The 22,916-nt window shown below is 53.0% G+C and overlaps 1 protein-coding gene across 1 annotated transcript in view; it reads left to right on the forward strand.

Annotated features, from left to right (window-relative positions):
* Positions 1-3,412: 3,412 nt before the first annotated feature.
* Positions 3,413-22,916, forward strand: part of COL27A1 (collagen type XXVII alpha 1 chain) — an 83,561-nt gene continuing 64,057 nt past the window's right edge. The window contains exon 1 of the mRNA XM_027687922.1: positions 3,413-3,509. Coding sequence (XP_027543723.1) covers positions 3,413-3,509 — 97 coding nt within the window. The remainder of the gene's footprint in view (positions 3,510-22,916) is intronic.

The raw sequence follows: 22,916 nt of genomic DNA on the forward strand, positions 1-22,916 counted from the left end.
ACACCCGGTTGTGCCATTAGGGGGTAGCATTTTCAGGCTTTTCCTGCTTTCTAGGGAAACAACAACATAAATGGAAAAAGCCTGATTCATCTTGCCACTCTTTGAGGGTCGTTCCCTGAAATATTTGTCTTAGGATGCAGAAAACTCAGGGTGAGACACCGAGTCCAAAGTGCTCAGGTAATTTGGCCTTTTGTATTCCCTGGAGCTGATTTCCCATTCCAGCCACGTCTGTAGACGGTGCCTGCAGATTCCTGCATGCCCTCCAAGGTGATGAATTATTTCTCCCAGAGTATCTCATCCCTCTTTATCAATTCTAAGTAGATCACCTGATATTTTCCGGGCTGTGAAAACACCGTTTGCAGAAAGTGCCTGATCACATCAAGGAGCCTCAACTCAACGCTGACCCTCAGCACATTCCAAAATATTTTTGCAGAAGAGGCGAGTTTTGCATTTTTGTGTGATAAAAAAGAGTAAACTGAGATACTTGGAGGGGACTGAATTGCCCAGGGTCACTCGGCAAGGACAAGGTTGGGGTTGCTCTGCCTCCTTTGTGTCTCCGTGTTTCAGATCACCAGTGTGTCCATGATGTTTTTGCATCCACAGGTTTGTAGTAGGATCCCAGTGAGCTGTCACTGGGAATTGGGCATCTCCCTGGGAGATGTGTTGGTTGATTGGGGGGAATTTAAAGGGAAGGGTAATTTGAGGAAGCAGTGAGAGAAGTGCTGGTGGTGGTGATAGGGGTGAGGAGCTCTGTGGTGACCCTGAGGGGTCTCAAGTATTTGTGGGGCTGAAGTCCTGGGGTGGGTGAGGGAACTGCTGAGGGTGTTTGAGAAGGGAGGTCTGAGCAAACCAACCCCCAGGTGAGGGGATGGAAACACCAGCACAGAGCCCCTCCACCCAGCTGGGACACGCTGATGGAGCAGAGCTGTGTTAATTCAAAGCAAACAGTATCAATAACCGTAGTTTATTCATTTTATCCTCATCTCCACTTTCTGTCATTGCTCTGAAACAGAATATCCCAGCACTGGCTTTGTCTGTGTCTGTTTTTATTATTTCTCTCTCTGTGGCAGCCTTTTCTCTGCCCAGCACGGCACAAACAGAGGAGGAGGAGGAGGAGGAGGAGGAGGAGGAGGCAGGTCCTTGTCCAGCTACTCCTGCACAAAAGTCTGACATATCCACAGAGGTGTAAACCCAAATTTTCTCACAGAAGGCTGAGGAGGGGAATGGATGCAGTCGTGTTACTGGATACAGCAAATGATAGTGTGTACAAAAAAAGGATGCTGAGCTGAGCAACAGGACTGTGGCAGAATAATTCTATGAATTTTACAAGGTTTTCTTCCTCCTCGTGGATTAGAGAGTGTTTAAATGACTGGGTTTTACCTGTGATCCTAAAAAAGACCTGGTTCTGCAGGTGATCCACCCAAACAACCTCCTCCTGCAGTGGGGTGGTGGGACGTGCACGGAGCTGAGGGCAGAGCCCCCAGGTCCCAAAGCTGAGATGCCAAGGGATGGGATGGGGGATGTGCTGCTGGGACAGATGGTCACAGCTTGGGAATCAATGGGATTCAGAAAGGAAAGGCAAACCCGTGTCACATGTTCTTGACAAATAAAGTCCATGGCAAAGCAAAAGACTCCAGGAGTGTCTCTGACCTTCATTTCCTTGACAAGCTGAGTCAGTGTGTGACAGGAAAAGGGCTGGAAATGGGGAGAGAGGGGTGAGTGCGACACATTTTGCTCCTAAATTGGCTCCTGCCTCAAGCAGCAATCGGGATTTAAGGGGAGGATCTCACAGAATCCTCATTTCCCAGTGCCATGGGACACCCAGGTGACACACTGGGCACCTGAGCATCTCCGGCTCTCTGCCAGGGCTGCCCACCCAAAGGCAGGGGTGTCCGGCTGCCCCTTGCTGAAGGTTCCCATATCTTGGGGATCTCTGGGTGATGGTGCAGAGAGGGTTGGGAGTGAGCCTGGCTCCTCCTCGGGTCTGAGCCAAAACCCCCACAGGGCGTCTGTGGCTTTGTGACATGGGGATTTGTCACATGGGGGGAGCAGTGTGGCCTCAGGAGTGATACTGGTGGCACTGGAGAGCTGAGTGTGGGGCACAGAGCGGGGGCTGCAGTGGGGCACTGCAGGGCACAGTGCAGGTGTGGGGTGGAGAGCAGGGAAACTCACCTTAGGGGTGCCAGTCTGCCATGGTGGCATGGCTGGGGGGGACCCTGCCATGGTGTGAGGGTTGGGCAGGACCTGGGCTGGGTCAGGTGTACCCCAGTAATCCCAGGAAGGGGGTGAACTGGCCCAGACTCTGCAGAAAGGGGGGGTTATACCCATGGGACCAGTACAGCTCTCACTGGAGAACTGGGGTTGCCTCACTCACCCCAAAATGCCCCAGTGGGAAGCTGCTGTGTCCTGCCCCCCTGCAGGAGCAGGGTTGGGTGCCCCCGGGGGGAGGTTGGGGCACAGTTTGGGGGAGTGAGACCCCCTGAGAAACACTCACAGCAAGTTTTACCTGGGGAGGGTGCAGGAGGTCCCCTTTAGCTATAGAGGGCAGACTAGGGGGTGTCACCAACCCCTGCAGCACCCGCGGGACGAACAACCCTGTGTGTTTGTGTGGGGGGTGTCTGTCTGTCTGTCTGTGCACTGCCCCGCGTAGCCCCGCATTCGGGGGGAAAGGGGACTCCCATCCCCAAGGTCTGAACCCCCGGGGGGCGCTGGAAGCGCGTCTGATTTTGGGGTGGGGGGATGAAGGGGGGCATTAACTCCTGAGCACTGGGGGATGTTGCAAGCCCGTCTGTTTTTGGGGCGTGGGGAGAATGATATTGGACATCAACCCCTGAGCGCCGGGGGGCCTTGGAAGTGCATCTGATTTTGAGGAGGTGGGTGATGGGGGGCATTAACCCCTGCAGCGTCGGGGGGCCTTGGAAGCCCGTCTGATTTTGGGGTGGGGGGGATGTTGGGGGGATGATGGGGGGCATTAACCCCTGCAGCGCCGGGGGGCGTTGGAAGCCCGTCTGCTTTTGGGGGGGAAGATGATGAGGGGCATTAACCGCCGCAGCGCCAGGGAAGGAGGAGGGAAGGTGGAAACGCGTCTGATTTTAGGGCTTGGTGATGGGGGCCATTAACCCCTGCAGTGCCGGGGGGCTTGGAAGCCTGTCTGATTTTGAAGAGGTGGGTGATGGGGGGCATTAACCCCTGAGCTCCGCTGGCCGCAGGACCGGGTGTCCCCCCCGTGCCGCGCTGCGTGCGGGGCAGGGGCGGAGTGCCGGGGGTCGTGGGCCGGGTTCCCCCGTGTCCCCCCCCCAGGGGGGGGGGGCGGGCGGGCCGGGGGGGGGGGGGGGGGGGGGGCCGGGGCCGTCCTGCCCCGGCGGCGGCGGCGGGGCCGGGCGGGGATGCGGCGGGGCCGGGGCCGGGCACGATGCTCGGCGGGGCGCTGGCGCTGGCGCTGCTCTGTGCCCTGCCCCTGTGCCCGGCGGGGCTGGAGCCCCCCGAGACGGGCTCCGGGCTGGACACAGGTACGAGCGGCGGCGGGACGGGATGGGGGGTGGGCGAGGCGCTGCGAGGGCATCTCGGGCCGGGGGGCATCCCATCCTCGCTGGGATGCACCGGGAGCTCGGACACCGGGAGCGGGGAGAGGGGGGTGAGCGTCCGGGCCCCCTCGGCGGTGGCCGCGGCTCTGCAGGGATGCGGTTCCCGGGGATGGGGGTGCTGGGGGTGCATCCCGGCCGTGCTCTGGGATTCCCGGCTTTCCTGGGATTCCATGGGGTAAACGTGACCCAGCCCAGGTCCTGCCCAGCCCTCACACCGTGGCAGCGCCCTCCCCAGCCTCGCCACCGTCGCGGTGGGAGGTGTTTGTAGACGGGCACCCCAAAAGTGACTTTCCCCGGTGTCCACCCCACATCTGCCCTGGGGGGCAGAAAGGCTTCCCCCAGTGCGAGGGGCTGCTGGGGGGGGGCTGGGGGGACAGGCAGGGTAGGGCTGTCTCTGGGGGTGTCACTGTGGCACGAGGGTCCCGCTGGCACAGCCATCCCTGGAGCGGGGCTGGGTCCCTCTCCCTGCGGGTTGGGAGCAGCCGGGATTGCTGGGATTTGTGTGTGGCTTCTTGGATGCCTAAAATCATGGAACCATGGAACGATTTGGGTTGGAAGGGATCTTACAGCTCATCCAGTCTCACCCCCTGCCATGGGCAGGGACACCTTCCACTAGCCCAGGTTGCTCCAAGCCCTGTCCAACCTGGCCTTGGACACTTGCAGGGATCCAGGGGCAGCCCCAGCTTCTCTGGGCAACCTGTGCCAGGGCCTCCCCACCCTCACATTTGACAGAACATCATCCAGGGGTGTGGATTTACCCTTTGATCGCTGCTGCCCAGGCTGGGGAAGATCCTGAGCTCAGGAATGTTTTCAGGTTTTATCGTAGATCCAACTGGTGCGTGGGGCAGAGCCCTCCAAAAGTTCGGGTTTCTCAGGCTTTGGCCTAAAACAAGACACTTCTTTGGTGCTGAGGCTCCTGCTCTCCAGCCAGTCCCTACTGATGGAGCAGTTCTGCTCCAAGGAAAGCCTGTGTAGCACAGATCCAAGAAATATCCCCAAGGAGCAGGATGGGGAGCGAGGGGCAGCCACTGCAGAGCTTGGCTGGCCTTCCTGACCTTGGAGCTGGGATTGGTTTCCTGAGCCAGAGCAGGGACCTGTGGTGCTCCTGGGGCTGGCTGGGGGCTTTGTGCACTGATCCCAAGTCCAGTGGGGAATACTGAGGTGTGGAGGGAGTGCCAGAGCAGAGCAGCTCCTCACTGGAGCTGGGACATGGTGTTCAGAGCTGGTGAGACCTTGCTGAGGTTCCACATTCCCTTTGCTCCACGCAAAGAGGACATGGCATGTGGCACTTGTGACCCTTTTGGGTTGGGAGGAAATTAGGATCCATTTCTTAAGTGGCTTCATTAGGAAATAAGGATCCCTCTCTTTCCTCACTCCAGCTCAGTCGGGATATGGATATTCCTTGATGCCTCTTGATTCTCTGCTTGGGTTGGGGCAGCCAGCACTTGGTATCCCTGCAGCATCACTGTCGTGGAGGTGGCATCATCCCCTCCCTGGTGTCCAGGTGGAAGGGTGGTTTGCATGGATGGTACCTGGGAGAGGTCAGTGTCTGAGTACCTGAGCCCCAGCTGGGGCTTTGGGCTCTAAAAGAAGGAGTTTAATCCATCTGGGAGAGAGACCAGGCTGAGGCCATTTGTTGTGTTTGTAGCCATCACCAAAAGGACGCTCCCTGAGGGGCTCAGGAGGGCTCAGGGTGCCAGAAATGGGTGGGAAGACACTCCAGTGTGCTGGGAATGGGGATGCTTGGTGTCCTGTCCCCTGGGAGCACTGTTCCCCTGGAGCACAGCTATGCTCTCCAAGCAAACAGTGCTTGCACTGGATCAAATCCATCCCTTGAGCTCTAGTCCACATGTTACCTGGAGCAGCAGGTCGGCCTGGAGATGGTGGAGGGGTTGATTTTCAAGGGAGCAATTCTTGGACTTGCACCTCTTTTTTGTGATTTCCTAGAATCCCAGAATGGTTTGGGTTGGAAGGGACCTTAAAGCTCCTCTCATTCCACCCCTTGCCGTGGGCAGGGACACCTTCCACTAGCCCAGGTTGCTCCAAGCCCCGTCCAACCTGGCCTTGGACACTTGCAGGGATCCAGGGGCAGCCCCAGCTTCTCTGGGCAACCTGTGCCAGGGCCTTCCCACCCTCACAGCCAGGAATTCCTTCCCAATATCCCATCTAACTCTGCCCTCTGGCAGTGGGAAGCCATTCCCCTTGTCCTGTCCCTCCATCTGTTGTCCAAAATCCCTCTCCAGCTCTCCTGGAGCCCCTTCAGGCACTGGAAGGGGCTCTGACATGTCCCTGGAGCCTTCTCTTCTCCAGGTGAACCCCCCCAGCTCTCCCAGCCTGGCTCCAGCCCTTGGAGCATCTTTGTGGTCTCCTCTTGTTCTTTTTATTCTGGGAGCTGCAACAGTTCCTGAGTGAGGCCTCTGCAGTGCTGTGGGTCCGTGATGGGGAGGGAAAGGTGGCACTGACAGATCTTTGCTGGATTTGGGATGTTCTGGGGCTGCCTCTGAGCATCCCCCTCTAAGCCCTCAGTGCCCAGATGTGCCAACACCAGTGGGCACAACATGAGGGTCTGCAGGGCTTTGCTGAGCTCATCCCCCACTCAGAGATGCTGCGTTCGAGGAGGAGGAGAAAGTGGGAAAACTCCTCGGTCCGGTGGCTCTGGGGCTCCCGGGAGCTGCTTTTCCCTCCTGAAGTGCCATAAATAAAAATTGCAACCCTGCCCTGCGAAACACACGACTTCCCCAAACCACCCCAGGAAAATCCTGCCTGGGAATGGGACCCAGAAATGAAAGGGCACAAACACTTTGCCATTAATTAAAGCTTAGAGTCGTCCAATTAGGATCTGCTTAATTAAGGGATTCGTCTGAAAACGAACCGCTTGGCTCCTGCAGATGGGGATTTCTTGCTTGAGGATGGGTGAAAATAGTCTTTCAGGAAATTATCCTGCTGGAGGCCGAGTGCTCTGAAATGTGGGATCCAGAGCTGTGCAGGAAAGCCCCTCAAATGTGGGATGTTTGGGATCCATGAGCTTGTGTCGAGGATGTTTGCATGGACCTGGTAAAATTACATTGAATCTCCTGTAAACGGGCAAAATCAGATATAAATTCTGATGTGTTTGTGCTGTGTGGGGGTGTCTGGTTGCATGTGTTTGATATATATATAAAAATATAAATATATTTGCATAGTATATATCATTTACATTATTATATATTTATATATTATTATAAATTATATATATTTATATTATTATAAATATATATTTAAATATATAATATAAATATATATATTTACATATTTTATATTATAGTATATATATTATATGCAATTATATATTTTATATAATTCTATATATTCTATTCTATTATAGTATTAGATTATTATATGTTATATTATATATATGTATAAATATATATATGTATAAATATATATTGTATACAGTATATATAATATATATTACATAAAAATACGTATCTTTATAGAGAGAGAAATATATATTTTTATGTATCATGTTTGTGTCTGTGCCTGTGTAAAGCTTTACAAATTGATGATAATCTTAACCAGTTTCAAGTCAAGGTTCTTAAAACTCCAGAAATACCAGAAATGGATTCCTCATGTCACCTCCATGTGACCTTCCACTCTGTAGGGTCATGGAGTCCTCAAGTAGGCAATTATATGGTATTATTAATTTTTTCCCCCTGACAAGACCCTAAATTGTGCATTTAAAGAGGCACAAATGCAGGGGTCACTGCCTCTACCCCCATCACCCAGAGCATCTGTGAGCCTGCCCTGGGAGGGCAGAGCATGAGGGACTGAACTTTTGGGGCTCTCAGGAGTTGTGAGAACCCCAGACAGACCCCACAAGGGTATTTTGACAATGCAGCTTTTATCCCCAAGGTCCTCTGTGGGCTCCTCTCCAAGGATTTGTGCACCAGAGGGTGGAGGGAAGAGCCCACCTGGGTTTGCTGTGCTTTGGCTCCATTTGAAGAACCCCCTTGTCTGAAATCTGAATTTCCTGAGAATCCATTTCCGGGGTTACCTGCTGGATGAAAAAGAGCCCTTTTCCACCCTAAACCCCTCCAGTCCTTTTGTCCAGGAATCGTTGCTGCTTTCCCTCAGACAAAGGCACAAAAACACTTGATAATTTGAGGTTGTTTGGTTGTTCCCCCCCTTGCACTGAACTGGGGGCAGGGGTTGCCTCTGGCTTGGGTGCTTTGGGAACCCAACCTGGAAGTGGCTCCAATTTCCTCTGGAGGAGAAGGCCCTGACCCTGAGGTGACACTGCCTTCAGGAGTGGCATGAGGGGGACATTTCATTTTCTTCCCAAGGTGATGGGAGGCACCTGACACTGCTGGTAAAGCCACAAGGAATGGGGACATGGGGACATTGGGGAACAGGGACACTGGGGGGGCTGGTTCATACCCAGAGCTGGCACCACTCCGGGGTGCCATGTCCAGCTGCCTTCTGCTGGGCTGTTTAACTTTGCCAAACTTGAGCTGTTTGCCTTGAAATGTCTCTCTGTTACACGTCTGTCCCACACTGAATTATTTGGAAACTTCCAGCCCAAACTGCCCAGCCATTCCCAGGATCCCCAGCCATTCCCAGGATCCCCAGCCATTCCCAGGATCCTTGTCTTCAGCGTGGATTGGTATTTCTGGAAGCTGAAGTTTGGCAGCATCCCCGTGAGATCCTTCCAGATTAGACCAAGTTATAAAATCTTACACTTTTTCAGCAAGACCCTTCCAGATCAGACCAAGTTATAAAATCTTACGCCTTTTTTTTTCACCAAGTTATAAAATTCTAAACTTTTCCACAGGCCTCATTTCCTAAAACCTCTCCCTCTGGATCCAGGTGTGGATCCTGCCCTGAGCCAGCTCCAGCATTCCCAGCCTGTATCCCCTTTTGTGCCACCACGGAGCTCAAGAGGATGCTAGTGCTGCTTCCACTCTATTTTTTTCCGTGTTAGTAGGTGGGAATCATCCCATTTAAATTCTGGGAAAGGTTTTCAAGGGTGAGTAAGTGCTGTTCCTTAGGGGGAGATTTTCTAGAGGAGAAGCATAATGGATAAGCCACATGCTGCAGGTCTGTGATCAGATCAGCTTACCAGGAGCTGAGCCAGAGGATACAAGCATCATTCCCATGGAAAAATGAACAGCCTGAGCATGTGCTGTTAGACCTAAACCAGAGCCTGCCCTTGCTGGAGCACTGACAGGACCCTCCAGCTCCCAGCACTCAAGCCCAAGCTAAGCCAGGCTTGTTTTAGGTTTGCCTCCAGCGAGCTGGAAGGTTCCAGGGGCAGACGCAGGGTTTGGTGTGAGAAGCAGCTCAGAGTGGCTGCCCACACCCCCTTCCTTGGGCAGGCTCCCAAAAAGCTCCTAATTTCTTGCAGGAGGAGCCACCATCTGCTCCTGGTTGAGGTCCTGGCCGTGGGGGCTGACGTAACGTCGTTCCACCCTCGGCTGAGGAAGCTGGAGCTCGTTGTGTATGTTCAGAGTGTGATTGATATATATATATATGTGTGTGTGTATATATATATATACATGCCAGGAATCTTGGCTCTCCCAGTCCTGCAGTCAGTGCAGGGCTGGGGGGTGGCACTGCCTGTGTGGGCAAGGGGTGCTGGCTGTGGGAGCACTGACAGGAGCTGGGAATGGCTCAGCTCCGAGGAGAGGAGCCCATTCCCTGGACACTGTGGTGTATGGGGTCGTTTGCTCCTTGGGGGATTGGTTTGGGGCTTGTTTAGGAAGGAAAGGTTAGGAGCCCTTGGTGGATATCAGTGGATTTTTGGGTGCTGGGCTCAGGGCTCGGCTCCACAGGGAGTGAGGGAGGATTCCTCCTCCACAGGGATGCTCTGGCACCTGGCAGGGTTTGCTGCTGTTGCAGCTCTTGCCCAGGCAGGTGGGCAAAGGGGCAAAGGGGCTCTCCCTGCTCCTGCCTGTCGGCCCTGGCAGCGTGTTGGGGGACAGATGTGAGTGGAAAAACCTCATTTCCTTCCCCTAAAAAGAGAGCAGAGGGATGTTCACCCAACCCTACCACCCAGGACAAGGTTGTTATACTTTTTTGGTGCTTTTCTCCCTATTTTTAACTAAACCAGGCTGACCAGGCTGGCTCTGTCCCCTTCCTTCCCATCACAGGCTGGCACTGCCTGTGTGGGCAAGGGGTGCTGGCTGTGGGAGCACTGACAGGAGCTGGGAATGGCTCAGCTCCGAGGAGAGGAGCCCATCCCTGGACACTGTGGTGTATGGGGTCGTTTGCTCCTCAGGGGGTTGGTTTGGGGGTTGTTTAGGAAGGAAAGGTTGGGAGCCCTTGGTGGATATCAGTGGATTTTTGGGTGCTGGGCTCAGCCCTTGTGGCCCTGGCTGGGTGCAGGCTCAGGACTCGGCTCCACAGGGAGGGAGGAAGGATTCCTCCTCCACAGGGATGCTCTGGCACCTGGCAGGGTTTGCTGCTGTTGCAGCTCTTGCCCAGGCAGGTGGGCAAAGGGGCAAAGGGGCTCTTCCTGCTCCTGCCTGTCAGCCCTGGCTGTGTGTTGGGGGACAGATGTGAGCACAGAAATTCCTTCCCCTAAAAATTCATTTCCTTCCCCTAAAAAGGGAGCAGATGGATGTTCACCCAACCTACCTCCCGTAGAAAGATTTTTTATTTTTTTTTTTTTGTGCTTTTCTCCCTATTTTTAACCAAACCAGGCTGGCAAGGCTGGCTCTGTCCCCTTCCTTCCCATCACTCTGAGTGTGGGAGAGCTCAGGGGGAGGCTGAGCATCCCTGGCCCTGGGGCTGCTCCGTGGGGTGGAGCAGCACAGTGGGACCCGGTGCTGCCCTGGGCTCTGCTTTGCCTTTGGGATAAGTCAGGGATTCTGGCAGAGGGAAGTGCTTCCTGATTGCCAGCTGGTGGCAGAGGGATTCCTTGTCCCACTGTTCCTTCATTGTGCAAGGGCTTCATTCAACCTGTGACGCTGAAAAGCTTTGCTCTCTTCTGGTCGTCAATTAAGAAAAAAAACCACTTGAAGACTTAAGCGCCCTCCTCCCCTGCCTTCCCCGCTCCAAGAACTCGGGAGAGCAACAGAGTGACAAAAATCAGCTTCTGTTTAGGGCACATCAACCTTGACGGTGGGTCTCTGCCCACAATGACGGTAATTAGTGCAGCACTAATTGCCCACGTGGAGCTTTGCTTCTGCCCGGGTCCCTCCCGGCAGGGGAATTCCTGCGGGTGTTGAAGGGCACCTCAGGTCACAGCCAGCTAATCCTGCTGCTGCTGGGGACAAGGGTGCCCTGGGACCCGGCTGTGGGTGCTGGGGGGGTGATGGGAGGTGGGTGGCAGCGGGGAGGGACAGGGTGGGATGGAGGGATGCAGCAGGACAGAGGGAGGGGTCAGGATGGAGGGACACAGCAGGACAGAGGGTCACAAGAGGGCAGAGGGACACAACAGGCCAGAAGGACTTGTCAGGATGGAGGGATGCAGTGGGACAGAGGGACACAACAGGACAGAAAGATATGTCAGGACAGAGGGACACAACAGGTCAGAAGGACGTGTCAGGATGGAAGGACACATCAGCCCCTCCCCCTGTGGCCACAAGTGTCTTTGTCTCCTCAGCTCGGCCACAGTGACTTTGCAGAAGCTGCAGTGGCTCCAGGGGAAGGAGAGCCAGGTTTGGCTCTGCTGGGTTGGATTTCTTCTCCCTGATTTCCTCGCCCCTCTTCTCCCTGCCCCTGGTGCCTGGAGGGGGTAAGGACACCTGAGGTGCCAGGGTGGCTCTCTGGGTGGCTGCAGGGTGTTGGAACCTGGGGTGCTCAGCAGCCTGACCCCCCCTCACACCAAATCCTGGGACCATGGGATGACCCAGGTTGAGAGGAACCTCAGGAGATCATCTGGTCCAAGCTCTGTTAGTAAAGGAGCCCAGAGGAGATGGTGCAGCACCCTGTCCATTGTGTCCTGAACACCTCCAGCCATGGGGAGTCCACCCCGTCCCTGGGGAGGTTCTGGGACTGATTGTTCGCCCCAAAAAAATTCCTGTTTGCATCACTAGCCCAGGTTGCTCCAAGCCCCATCCAGCCTGGCCTTGGACACTTCCAGGGATGGGGCAGCCCCAGCTTCTCTGGGCAACCTGTGCCAGGGCCTCCCCACCCTCACAGAGAAGAATTCCTTCCCAATATCCCATTGAAACTCATCCCCTTGATGAGGGTGAGCAACACATCCCATGTACGGAAGGGCCAAACCTCGTGTAGCTCCTGTGGCTCTCACAGCTTCCTGGCCCCACTTTGAGGAATTCAGGTGGGTGCTTTTCCCAGAGCCTGGACATTTTCCCCTCCATGGCACAGGAACATTCCTGCCACCATAAAAAGGGTTGGCAGGAGCTGCTGCTGCCCAGAGCAGAGTTGTGGGGTGAGGCTGAATCCCATTCCCATGGAGGATCAGCCCATTCCCAGACTTGTGTGAATCTCTGTGTCCATGTAGCCTTTTTTCCTGCTCTAAGGAGCCCCATAATCTGCATTTATGTTCTCTTGGGAGCTCTGTTTGGCAGTGGGAACCCAGCACTAGGGTTGGGACCTCAGTTCATCCCCTTCTGAACCTGCTGCAGGGAAATTGGGCACAGCTCAAACAGATTTAGCCCAAAGAAAAACACTTGATTTTTGTTGCTTTCACCAGAGTCTGAATGAAGTCATTTTTTAAAAATTATTTTTGGTCTTTTTAAAATCATCCAAATAGCAGTTTCTATTTTCTTAAAGGGAAAAAAAATAAAGTGTAGAGAGGTGATTAACTTTTATCTGTTGGAAGCTGCCTGCCCTCCTGACTGGCACTACCAGAGATCCACCTCCCCACTCCCAGATGTATTCTAGAGTTGAGATCTTGAGATAAGGCATGAAATATTTCCATGGGCACTTGGAAAAATAGGAGAAGGAGGGAGGTAATATATGGCAGAGGCATCTTAAAGCACTTCAGTCCCAAACTCATCCATGACACATGCAGGGATAATCCCTCCTGCTGCTCTGCAGGGAGGAGGATGCAGCTGATGCTCCTCCCCAGAGGGAAAACCTGGAGAGCGTGGGGGGAAAGCAGGGAAGGGCCTGGGATCTTTCCACACTGGATGGTTTGGATGGGATAAGCCCAGCATCCCTGGTTATTTAATTTTTTTGGGATGGGGAAAGGTCTGATTGCTGGATACCCGATGGCCTGGCTTGGAGAGAGGATGGAACAGGGTTGGAATGTGATGATCTTTAAGGTTCCTTCCAATCAAAACCATCTTTAGGGTTCCTTCCAACCCAAAGAATCCTGGGATTCTGTGATCCCACGGCTGGGGATGAGCCAAGGACCAGGAGGTCCCGAGAGCTCTTCCCTTTGAGGGGCTCCATAAATGTCAGTGCAACAACCAACATCATGTGGGTGATTCCTGGGAAATGGAACATCCCTTCAAAGTGTCCCTCTGAAGCTGGGAACAAGCTGGGCAGCAGTGGGATGGGGTGGCTGTGGCACAGAGCAGGGCTGTGCCTCCCTGATTTTTGGCCCTGGAGTTTTTTTGGTTGTTTCTCTGCTCGTGGTTTCCAGGGAGTGATGCCAGACAAGACACCTTCCCTCCTCCTGCAGGGATCCGAGCTGGGATCTGAGCTGGGATCTCTGCAAGACAAAACACAGCCAGGCAGTCAGTTCTGTTCCAGCTCCTCTCTTTCGGGTTTTTTTTACATTTTTTAGCCTGCTAGACATGATGTTTGAAAGAAGGGCTGATATTTTGCCAGCTTGCTCTGTCTTACACTTCAGCATTCCCTCTCTCCCAGCCCTGGGAGTGCCAGGTTTGTGCCACTGCAGTTTGAGCAGAGAGCTCTGGATTCCAGTGGAGAACTGCAGGAGGTGGTGGGCTTGGAGCAGATCCCACCAGCTGGGGAAAACTGCTGTGCTGCAGGTCAGGAGCTGAGGGGGACAGGACTTGTCCCTGGAAGGTGTAAATCAGAGGAGATAGAAGAAATCTCAGGTGTGAAAATCAGAGAGGAGTAAGAAGAATTTATTGGGATATTCTCTCTGTGGGACTTGGAGCTGATGTGTCTGGGGGAATGGGAGAGCTGGGGGTGTTCACCTGGAGAAGGGAAGGCTTTGGGGAGACCTTGGAGCCCCTTCCAGTGCCCAAAGGGGCTCCAGGAGAGCTGGAGAGGGACTTGGGACAAGGGATGGAGGGACAGGACACAGGGAATGGCTTCCCACTGCCAGAGGGCAGGGATAGATGGGATACTGGGAAGAAGTTCTTTATTAGGAGGGTGATAAAACACTGGCACAGGTTGCCCAGAGAAGCTGTGGCTGCCTCTGGATCCCTGGAAGTGTCCAAGGCCAGGTTGGACGGGGCTTGGAGCAACCTGGGCTAGTGGAAGGTGTCCCTGCCCATGGCAGGGGGTGGGACTGGATGATCTTTAAGGTCCTTTCCAACCCAAACCAGTCTGCCATTCCATGATTTCTATCCCTCTATTAACAATAAAGTGTGTTTATACTGAACATTACAAGCACATGTGACAGGTTGTGGCTGTTCAGAGTGAAAGACATACATTTTATTATTGTTTTTCCTGCTTTCCTGCTGCTGAGCCTTTGTTCCTAAGCCACATTTTCCATGGCAGCTTCCTCTGGGAGTGGGAAATGCTTGATTAAAGAGGCAGGTTAAACGAGTTGCCATCCAAGGAAGGCATCTGTGCCCAGGAGTGAAACCTTTCCTTTGACAGAGCTGCATTATTAATGGGTTTTTGAAGTCCTTGAATGGATCAATTAAACAGCTGGGCTTTGCCTGTGGAAATGCTGGGCTTTGTTTTGGCAGGGGGGGGGATGTCGCGGGGCTGAGTGAGATGTTCTGTAATGAGAGCCATTAAAAGGTCATTAGCGATGCACGGGGGTTTGGAAGGCAGCTCTCGCTTTCTGGCAGCGAGTTTTGTGTGAGCAGATTGTTAAACAACTCCTGGGCTTTTTCTCTTTTTTTTCCCCCTTCCCTTCCCTTCCCTTCCCTTCCCTTCCCTTCCCTTCCCTTCCCTTCCCTTCCCTTCCCTTCCCTTCCCTTCCCAAACCTTCCCTTCCCAAACCTTCCCTTCCCAAACCTTCCCTTCCCTTCCCAAACCTTCCCTTCCCAAACCTTCCCTTCCCAAACCTTCCCTTCCCAAACCTTCCCTTCCCAAACCTTCCCTTCCCAAACCTTCCCTTCCCAAACCTTCCCAAACCTTCCCTTCCCAAACCTTCCCTTCCCTTCCCTTCCCAAACCTTCCCTTCCCAAACCTTCCCTTCCCAAACCTTCCTCTTCCCCTTCCCCTGGCAGGACCTGTGCTGCTCCCCCCTCTCACAGGTTAAGCCCTTTAAGCTGCTAAACTCACTTTGAGCAAAATCCTCTTTAGTGGCTCCTTGTAAAGCAGAGCTCAGGGGAGGCACTTCTCTGAATCCATATTAATCAGCTCATTTTCGAATGCCTGGCTCCTGCTTTTCCCCTCCAAAGGAGTGGACTTTTGGGAACCCCACACCTTCTGCAGTGGAAGTGTTGTTAATTTTCTTCCACAGCTCTGCTGGTTTTCCCTGGAGCCTCCCCCATGAGCTCTAACCCCCAGGTGTTGGTTGTATATATATTATTTCGTCCCTGCTGGCCCCACTCGAGGCTGGGCTGTGCTGGAGTTTCAGTTGCTGGGAAGACTTGAAATCCGGATGAGGTGTTTTCCCTAAAGGGAAAGATGTTTTTCCAAATTCAGCCACAACTGTTGGTCTGAAAGTAGGAATTAAACTGGAGATCTTCTTGGGCATATTCTCTGTAGGACACCAGACCACAGAATCATAGAATCCCAGACTGGTTTGGGTTGGAAGGGACCTTAAAACTCATCCAGTCCCACCCCCTGCCACGGGCAGGGACACCTTCCACTAGCCCAGGTTGCTCCAAGCCCCGTCCAACCTGACCTTGGACACTTCCAGGGGTCCAGGGGCAGCCACAGCTTCTCTGGGCAACCTGTGCCAGATCACAGAGAGGGTTTTTTCTGGCTTGAAAATACATAAAAAGGAGCAGATCTCACACCCAGTGACCAGTTTATTACCTTTTTTTGGATGCTGATTGAGCAAAAATGACCCAAAATTAAATAAAAGCAGCAGAAATGCTGTGCCTCACTCTTTATCCCAGGCACACTTGCTTATAGGAGGCAGTGCTTGGACGTCATATTTTTGGTTCTTGTGGTTTAATGATTTAGATTTTGTATTTTTTCTCTCTTAAATACACGAGGTGGTTGTGGTTCTTGGCAGGCAGGGCATGGCTGTGCTCCAGAAGCACTAACTGGTGTTACTGGTGTAGTTCCTTGCTGCTCTCTGTAAGAGCTGGGCTGCTGAGAAATCGGATTTTCAGGCTGCTGAGAAATCAGGTTTTCAGGCTGGTGAGAAATCAGGTTTTCTGGCTGTTGAGATACTGCAAGTCTGTTCAGCATCACCTGCATTGGCAGGAGGTACAGGAGGTTTGTCAGAGAGATTGTCACAGGATAATTCACCTCGGAAGAGATTTCTGGAGATGGTGGAGAAGGTCCATCCTGATCCAGGCCTATGAAAGGGCCACCTGGAGATGGCAGCTCAGGGTGACTGTTTGTAGAAGCAGGAGGGGCACTTCCAAAGCTGTTCCTTTGTGTCTGGGCTCTTGTTTCTGATTTGTGCAGTCTGGTTTTGTTTAACTTGGTCTCGAGCCTTGGGCAGGAGTGTCTGGGCTTACGTCAGAGGCTGCAGCTTTCTCCTGTCAAGGACAGAGGAGCCAACTGATACTCAGACTGGCAAAGGAGACAAGGCTGACACACTCCAGGAGGTCCCAGGGCAGGGAGGGAGCTCCAAGCCTTGTCAGTGTGGGAACTGCAACTCCCCACACAGCATTTCGTTCTCACAGAGGAGGGAAGGAGGAAAGGGGGAACGCTGATCCTGAGCTGGGCAGCTGCAGCTCTCCAAGGCTTTAAAGTGATGCAGGAAGGAGAATCCCAGGCTGTCCCAGCACGGGGGGCTGCTCTGCCTTCCCCCAGCCCAAAGACCCCCGTGCCTTGCAGCTTCCTGCCTCTCCTGAGCCAAACATGTGCGGACGTGACCGGGAATCCACCCGGGATGGTTTTACACTCAGGGGCTGGTATTTCCTCCCACCCCCTCTCCCCCTGCACGGCCCCTGCTCCGAGCACAGAGCCAGGCATCACCAGTGACCTTGACCTCTGAACTTCTCCTCCCCTCCTCCTGAAACCTGGAGCATCTGGCAGGCACGTGCTGTGGGGCTGCTGGAGCTGCAGGGGTGGCAAACGGGCTCTGGTGACTCCAGGATCCAGTGTCCCACAGTCACCCCTGTGGGATGTGTTTGCCCCCGGTGTGGTGGCTGGAGGTGGGGAGACCCTGCCTCTAAAAGTGATCCCCAACCAGAGGGGTGACCCCAGCATCCCTCCTCCTTTCCCACTGCTCAGGGAACGTTTCCTCCAGGGAAAGGGTTTGGGGGTTGGAAGTTTGGCCGTCGCAGGGCAAGGAGTGATCTGGGATGACTCCAACCTGGGAAGAGTGGGCAGGATCTCCTCCTGGTTCCTGTGCACTCCTGGCTTCCAGCCCAGGAGCTCAATGGGAGCGCTTTTTAGGGGCCAATTTGAAGAGGAAACCATCTAGTTCTGGATAATCCCTTCCTGATGTCACATGGGATGAGCTTCAGACCAACACAAAGGCACCCAGATGTCTTATTCCCTGGCCAGGGTGTGCTCCTCTCCTCCCAGTGCAGGGGGGGAAGGGGAAAAGAGGTTCCCCCTCTTCTGTGGGTTGTTTTAGGATTGTTTCAGCCATCCAGAGAGCCAGGAGGTCCCTGAGGTGTTTCCCATGGCCAAGGACAAGGGACAGGTGGGAGCTTTGGGAAGGTTGGGATCAGGATCTCAGCAATTCCTCCCAGCTGGGGGAGGGTCTCCCTGGGGTTGTTCCTCACCAGAACCTCTCTCTGGAGGTGTCCCTGTGGAGGAAGGAGATGTGTTTCTCATCTTGCATCTCTAGGGCCAACCATGAGTTGGTGCTGCCATCAGAGAGCAGGTTTAGGGCTGGGCAGGAGTGGAGATCATTGCTGTGGGTTGTGCAGACCAATCTGGTCTTAAAGTTCTGGGTACATGGCAGCTTCCATCAGGGCTGGGATGTGGTGGATGGACAATCCTGAGCCTGGAGATGGGCTGGATGGTTTTCTGGACGGGATGATAAACTCCTGGCTTGAAAAAAAAAAGGGGAAAAAAATAATGAAGTTTTAAAAGGCTAACTAAAAATCACCTCTGAGCCTTTGCATTCAGCTTTTTGTGCTTGGACCATGAGCAGTCAGGTTTCCCAAGCTTTTCTCTGTAGCTGTGAGGCTCAGGAAGTTTAATTAAGGGGAGGTTCAGGCTGTTAATGGGTCCAGCAGCTGGAGCATTAAGTCTTTGTCTGCAACAGCAAGTGGTGAGTGCTACCAAAAGCAGATCTTGAAAGCAGCAGGTCCAAGACTCTGTATGGGCTCTGTGGTTTTTACCTTGGACCGGTCCTGGATGTTCAGTGCACAGGATACTGTCCATGTTGGAGGACATCAGATGTCCTCAAGAGAACTTCCTTTGGCTTGTCCCCAAAACAGAGGTGCCCTTTTGTGCAGCCCAGGACTGCTCTGCTGTGTAAGAACTGCACAGTGATTGTCATGGTTGGGATGTTCCCCCTGGGATGACTTCCTGAGCCTAAAGAAAATAACTTGTGTGTTGGGTTTTGGGGTTTTTTTATTGGCTGTGTTTATTTTCCCTCTTCAGAAAGAGTTTGGAGGAGCGTGTTGTGAACATGTCTCTGCTGCAGCTTGGGAAGGTCTGGACTAAGTTGTCCCAAGGGACCTCTTTTTCATGGTTTGGGTGGAAGGGACCTTAAAGCCCATCCAGTCCCACCCTGTGCCGTGGGCAGGGACACCTTCCACTAGCCCAGGTTGCTCCAACCTGGCCTTGGACACTTCCAGGGATCCAGGGGCAGCCACAGCTTCTCTGGGCAACCTGTGCCAGGGCTTCTTCACCCTCACAGGGAACAATTCCTTCCCAATATCCCATCTAACCCTGCCTCTGGCAGTGGGAAGCCATTCCCCTTTGTCCTGTCCCTCCATCTCTTGTCCCAAGTCCCTCTCCAGCTCTCCTGGAGCCCCTTTAGGCCCTGGAAGGATCTCTAAGGTCTCCCTGGAGCCTTCTCTTCTCCAGGTGAATACCCCAGCTCTCCCAGCCTGGCTCCAGAGGGACTCCAGCACTTGGAGCATCTCCGTGGCCTCCTCTGGACTCACTCCAGCAGCTCCAGCAGCCCAAGGCTGGACCCCAGCAGTCTGTGGGGTCCTGTGAGAGCTGAGCAGAGGGGGACAATCCCCTCCCTTTCCCTGCTGCCCACACGGCTCGGGATTGTTTCATTCCTTTGTTTCTTCAGCCTCCCTGTCTGGTGAAGGGTGAACACCTGGAGCTCCTCCCTGCACACTCACAGAGGTGCAGGGGTGGCAAAGCTGATTTTCCAGCACCTGCATTAAGTTTGCCCCCCAGTTGTGAATGTTAAATGCCAAAGCAGCCACCGGGCTCCCTCCTGCCTGTGACAGTGGCTCAGGGGGTGCTGGTAGACGTGGCTCTGGCTTCTGGATGAGCTCTGGGCCTGGGGAGTGTGATGCCTTAAAATCTGCATTATATAATGTTTTAGTACAGCTTGCTATAGCTTTAGCTTGCTAAGTACCTTTTTCCAAGGCTTCTAAAAGTGCTGTTGAACACTGTTTGTCCAGAATTTCAACAGAGAAGAGATTTTAACAAGGTGCAGAGCTCCTTGCCTGTAGAAAGGTGCTGAGAGGGAGACATAACAGAGTCCCAACACTTGATATAAGTGGTCGAAAGCTTTTTTTTGATGTAGTATCTTTTGTATTATAAAATTAATATCTATTTTTTTAACTCATTGGTGTTTCAAGTGTTCAGCAGTTGTTCATTTTATCATTGCAAAGAAGTGTCTGAGGACTGGGCCTAATTTATTCTCTGCTTCCACTCAGTAGCAGAATCTCCCTGCCCACCTCCTTGGGGTCTGTTAATTAGGATCAACCCATATATGCAAATTGGAGAAGGTGTCCATCAGATTTGACCCTGAAATATCTTTTTGGCTCCTCTGGTGATGTGATCCACAGTGTTACTATTTCACAACAGGAGATATTAGTCCCACACCTTGAGGCAGAGTCCTGGCCCCTGGGCTGTGGCAGGGAGGGAACAGCTCCGTGGCTTTGTGGGTCTGTGATGTGACCTTATGTTTTTCAGATTTTATGGTGAATTAATATAGTATTTTCAGATTTTATAGCAAATTAATACAATATTTTATAGTGAATTAATATAATCAAGACGAGGAAGACAAAGAAGAAGATGAGGGGGTGGTCTTTCTAGAACCACTGACAAAAATTTGGGAGGTGTGTGGGGTGGAGCAAAGGTACTATGGCAGGGATGGTTTGGGAATTGGGTGTAACATGATGAAATGTTATATATTATAGTATAAAACGACTATATCTTATAGTATAATACTACTACTACTATATGTTATAGTATAAAACTACAGCACCTCTGTAACTCGGGGTGCATACCTTGGAAATGATTCCTGTGCACCCGGCATGCTGGAAATAAAGAATGCTTTGCTTTCCAATACTCAAAAAGGAGTGTTGGAGGGTTCTTTCCGGTCTTTTAAGGCACACACAGTGATGGGATAACCCCTTCCCTCAGTCCTGGCTGCAGCAGCACCATCCTGGCCCTGGGGAGCCCCTTCCCCAGGCTCAGCCTCCCCCGGGGCTCTCTGCTCCCATTGAGGTGTGAGAACATGGACCCTGCTCCTTTTCACAGCCCACAGTTGCCTTTTCCCAGCTTTCATCTCCCTGAATGTGTTTTTGCTTCATTTTTATATTCCTCCCAGGCTTTTAGTGGAATTCCTGCAGGGTTCAGGGTAGGGGGATGCTGATTGGGAACAGAGGAAGGGCTGGAAGGAGCTGAGATAAATGGGCTGATAAAACAGGCAGAGCCAGCGTGGGACTGTCCTCAGCCCCTTCTCCCTGCTCAGGTGGGGCTGGAGCCAGCCAGGAATGACCCACTCCTGCTAAGGACAACAGACCTGGAGCACCAGGAGCAGCTGAGGGAGCTGGAGGGGCTCAGCCTGGAGAAAAGGAGGCTCAGGGGGGACCTTCTGGCTCTGCAACTCCCTGACAGGAGGGGGGAGCCGGGGGGGGTCGGGCTCTGCTCCCAGGGAACAAGGGACAGGAGGAGAGGAAACGGCCTCAAGTTACATCAGGAGAGGTTTAAATGGGATATTGGGGAAAATTTCTGCGTGGAAAGGGTTGTCCAGCCCAGGGTGGTGGTGGAGTCCCCATCCCTGGAGGGATTTTAAAGCCGTGTGGAAGTGGCACTTGGGGACGTGGTTCAGTGGTGGCCTTGGCAGTGCTGAGGGAATGGTTGGACCCTGTGACTTCAGAGGGCTTTTCCAACCTGAACAATTCCATGATTCCATGTTTACTGCAGGTTTCCAGCCCTGCCCCTGTAGGAGAGCTGCCTGCCAAGAAGAAAGGACAGGGATCAATGCTTCCCACAGCACGTTGCTCTGACTCGATAAATGAGGAGATTTTCCTGCTTAGCTCCAACCTAAAAGTGGGTTAAGCTTGGAGGAGAGAAGTTGCCTTGTTTTTGAAGCCTGGAACATCAACAGTTGCCATATCAAAGGCAGCCCCAGAGCTGCAGGCTCAAAGCACAGTGATCAGGGGATCACTGACACCTCCGGCTCATGGTTGATGTTGTGTTTAAAGGGATGCCCTGAATTTCTTGTCTTTGTAGCTCCTTCTGCAGGCAAGCAGAGCAAAGCCTCCTCTGTAGCTCCTCAGACCCAGCTGGAGTTTCTCTTTAGCATGATTGAGGGTTTGCTGTCAAACACCTTCTCATGGGGCTCCCTGACCTTGATCAGGACTGGAAATCCTGTCTCCTTCCCCTTGTTTCCTGCAGAAAAGGAACTGCTTGTGGCTCCCTCTTAATAGGGCAAGAGGGAATGGCCTCAGGTTGCAGCAGGGGAGGTTCAGGTTGGATATTAGGAAAGATTTCATCACTGAAAGGGTGGTCAGGCACTGGCACAGCTGCCCAGGGCAGTGGTGGACTCACCATCCCCAGGGGGATTTAAAAGCCATGTAGATGTGGCACTTGGGGACATGGGTCAGTGCTGGGGAATGGTTGAACTTGATGATCTTAGAAGTCTTTTCCAACCTAAATGTTTCCATGATTCTCCAGGAGGGATTGGCATCCAGGGAGCTGCCCAGCACTGGCCAATCCCTTCTCCAGTGACATCCCAGCCCTTGTAGGCACCAACTCCATCCCCCCATGGAGCTGCAGGTGAATATTCTGTCTCACAGTCCCTCAAGGCAGTGATGACATGACGTTTGGGCAAGCTCTTGAACTGTAGGAATCAAATAATTTAAGGAGAGGAGGTGTTTGACCTTAAGGCAGAGTCCTGGTCCCTGGTCTGTGGCAGGGAGGGAACAGCCCCATGGCTTTGTAGGTCTGTGATTTGACCATAAGTTTTACAGATTTTATAGTGAATTAATATAATATTTTATAGTGAACTAATATAATGAAGTGTTTAGGGTTGAGCTGATTCCTTGGAGTATTTATTTTGCTGGAGGTTTGATGGGAATGGTGCAGCACTTCCAGCCAAATCCGCTTTTTACGTGATTGTTTTTTTGTTTGCTTCACTTCCAAACTACAGGGGAAAAAAAAAAAGAAGGAAAATCACTTCTTCATGTATTCCTGCTGCTCCTGGAGCACTGGAGTGTGCTGCAAAGGCTGGAAACTCTGCTCCAGCCCAGCGGGAGAGGCTGTGCAGCAATCTCGGGGACATTTAATCTGATGAGTGGAAAACAAACTCACCCTGGTGGGTTTGGAGGAGCCCTGTGAGAGCTCTGCAGTCTGCAGACTGCTGAGGAATAAATCTAGCTGGAATTGCTGGAATTAGACAGGAAAACAATGTTCTGTGCCCTCAGGAGATGCAGGTGTGGGGAGCAGCCATCCCTCAGAGTCTGCAGCACACGGAGAGTGGGGGAGCTCTGTAGGGTTGCTCCTTATTAGGGGTATTTCTGGGAGAGCTGTGCCATAGCAGGGGGTTGTCCGTGTCTGTGGGGCTCCCAAGTGGGATGTGCAGAAGGTTTTTGGGGATTTAGGTCTGGTGGGTTCCCAGATTCTTCAATCCTCTGCTCCCCTGGGGCCGTGCTCGCTGCAAAGGCCCCGTTGTTGGATGCCTTGGCTGCTCGTGCCTGTGCTGCACATCTGTGGTGGGGTGAGCTGGGCTTCCTTGGCACGTGCCTGGGAAGGAAAAGGGTGGAGAGCAGGGTTAGGAAG

The sequence above is a fragment of the Neopelma chrysocephalum genome, unplaced genomic scaffold (assembly GCF_003984885.1).
Source record: "Neopelma chrysocephalum unplaced genomic scaffold, ASM398488v2 Primary Assembly neopelma1_74, whole genome shotgun sequence".
NCBI classification, from domain to species: Eukaryota; Metazoa; Chordata; class Aves; order Passeriformes; family Pipridae; genus Neopelma; species Neopelma chrysocephalum.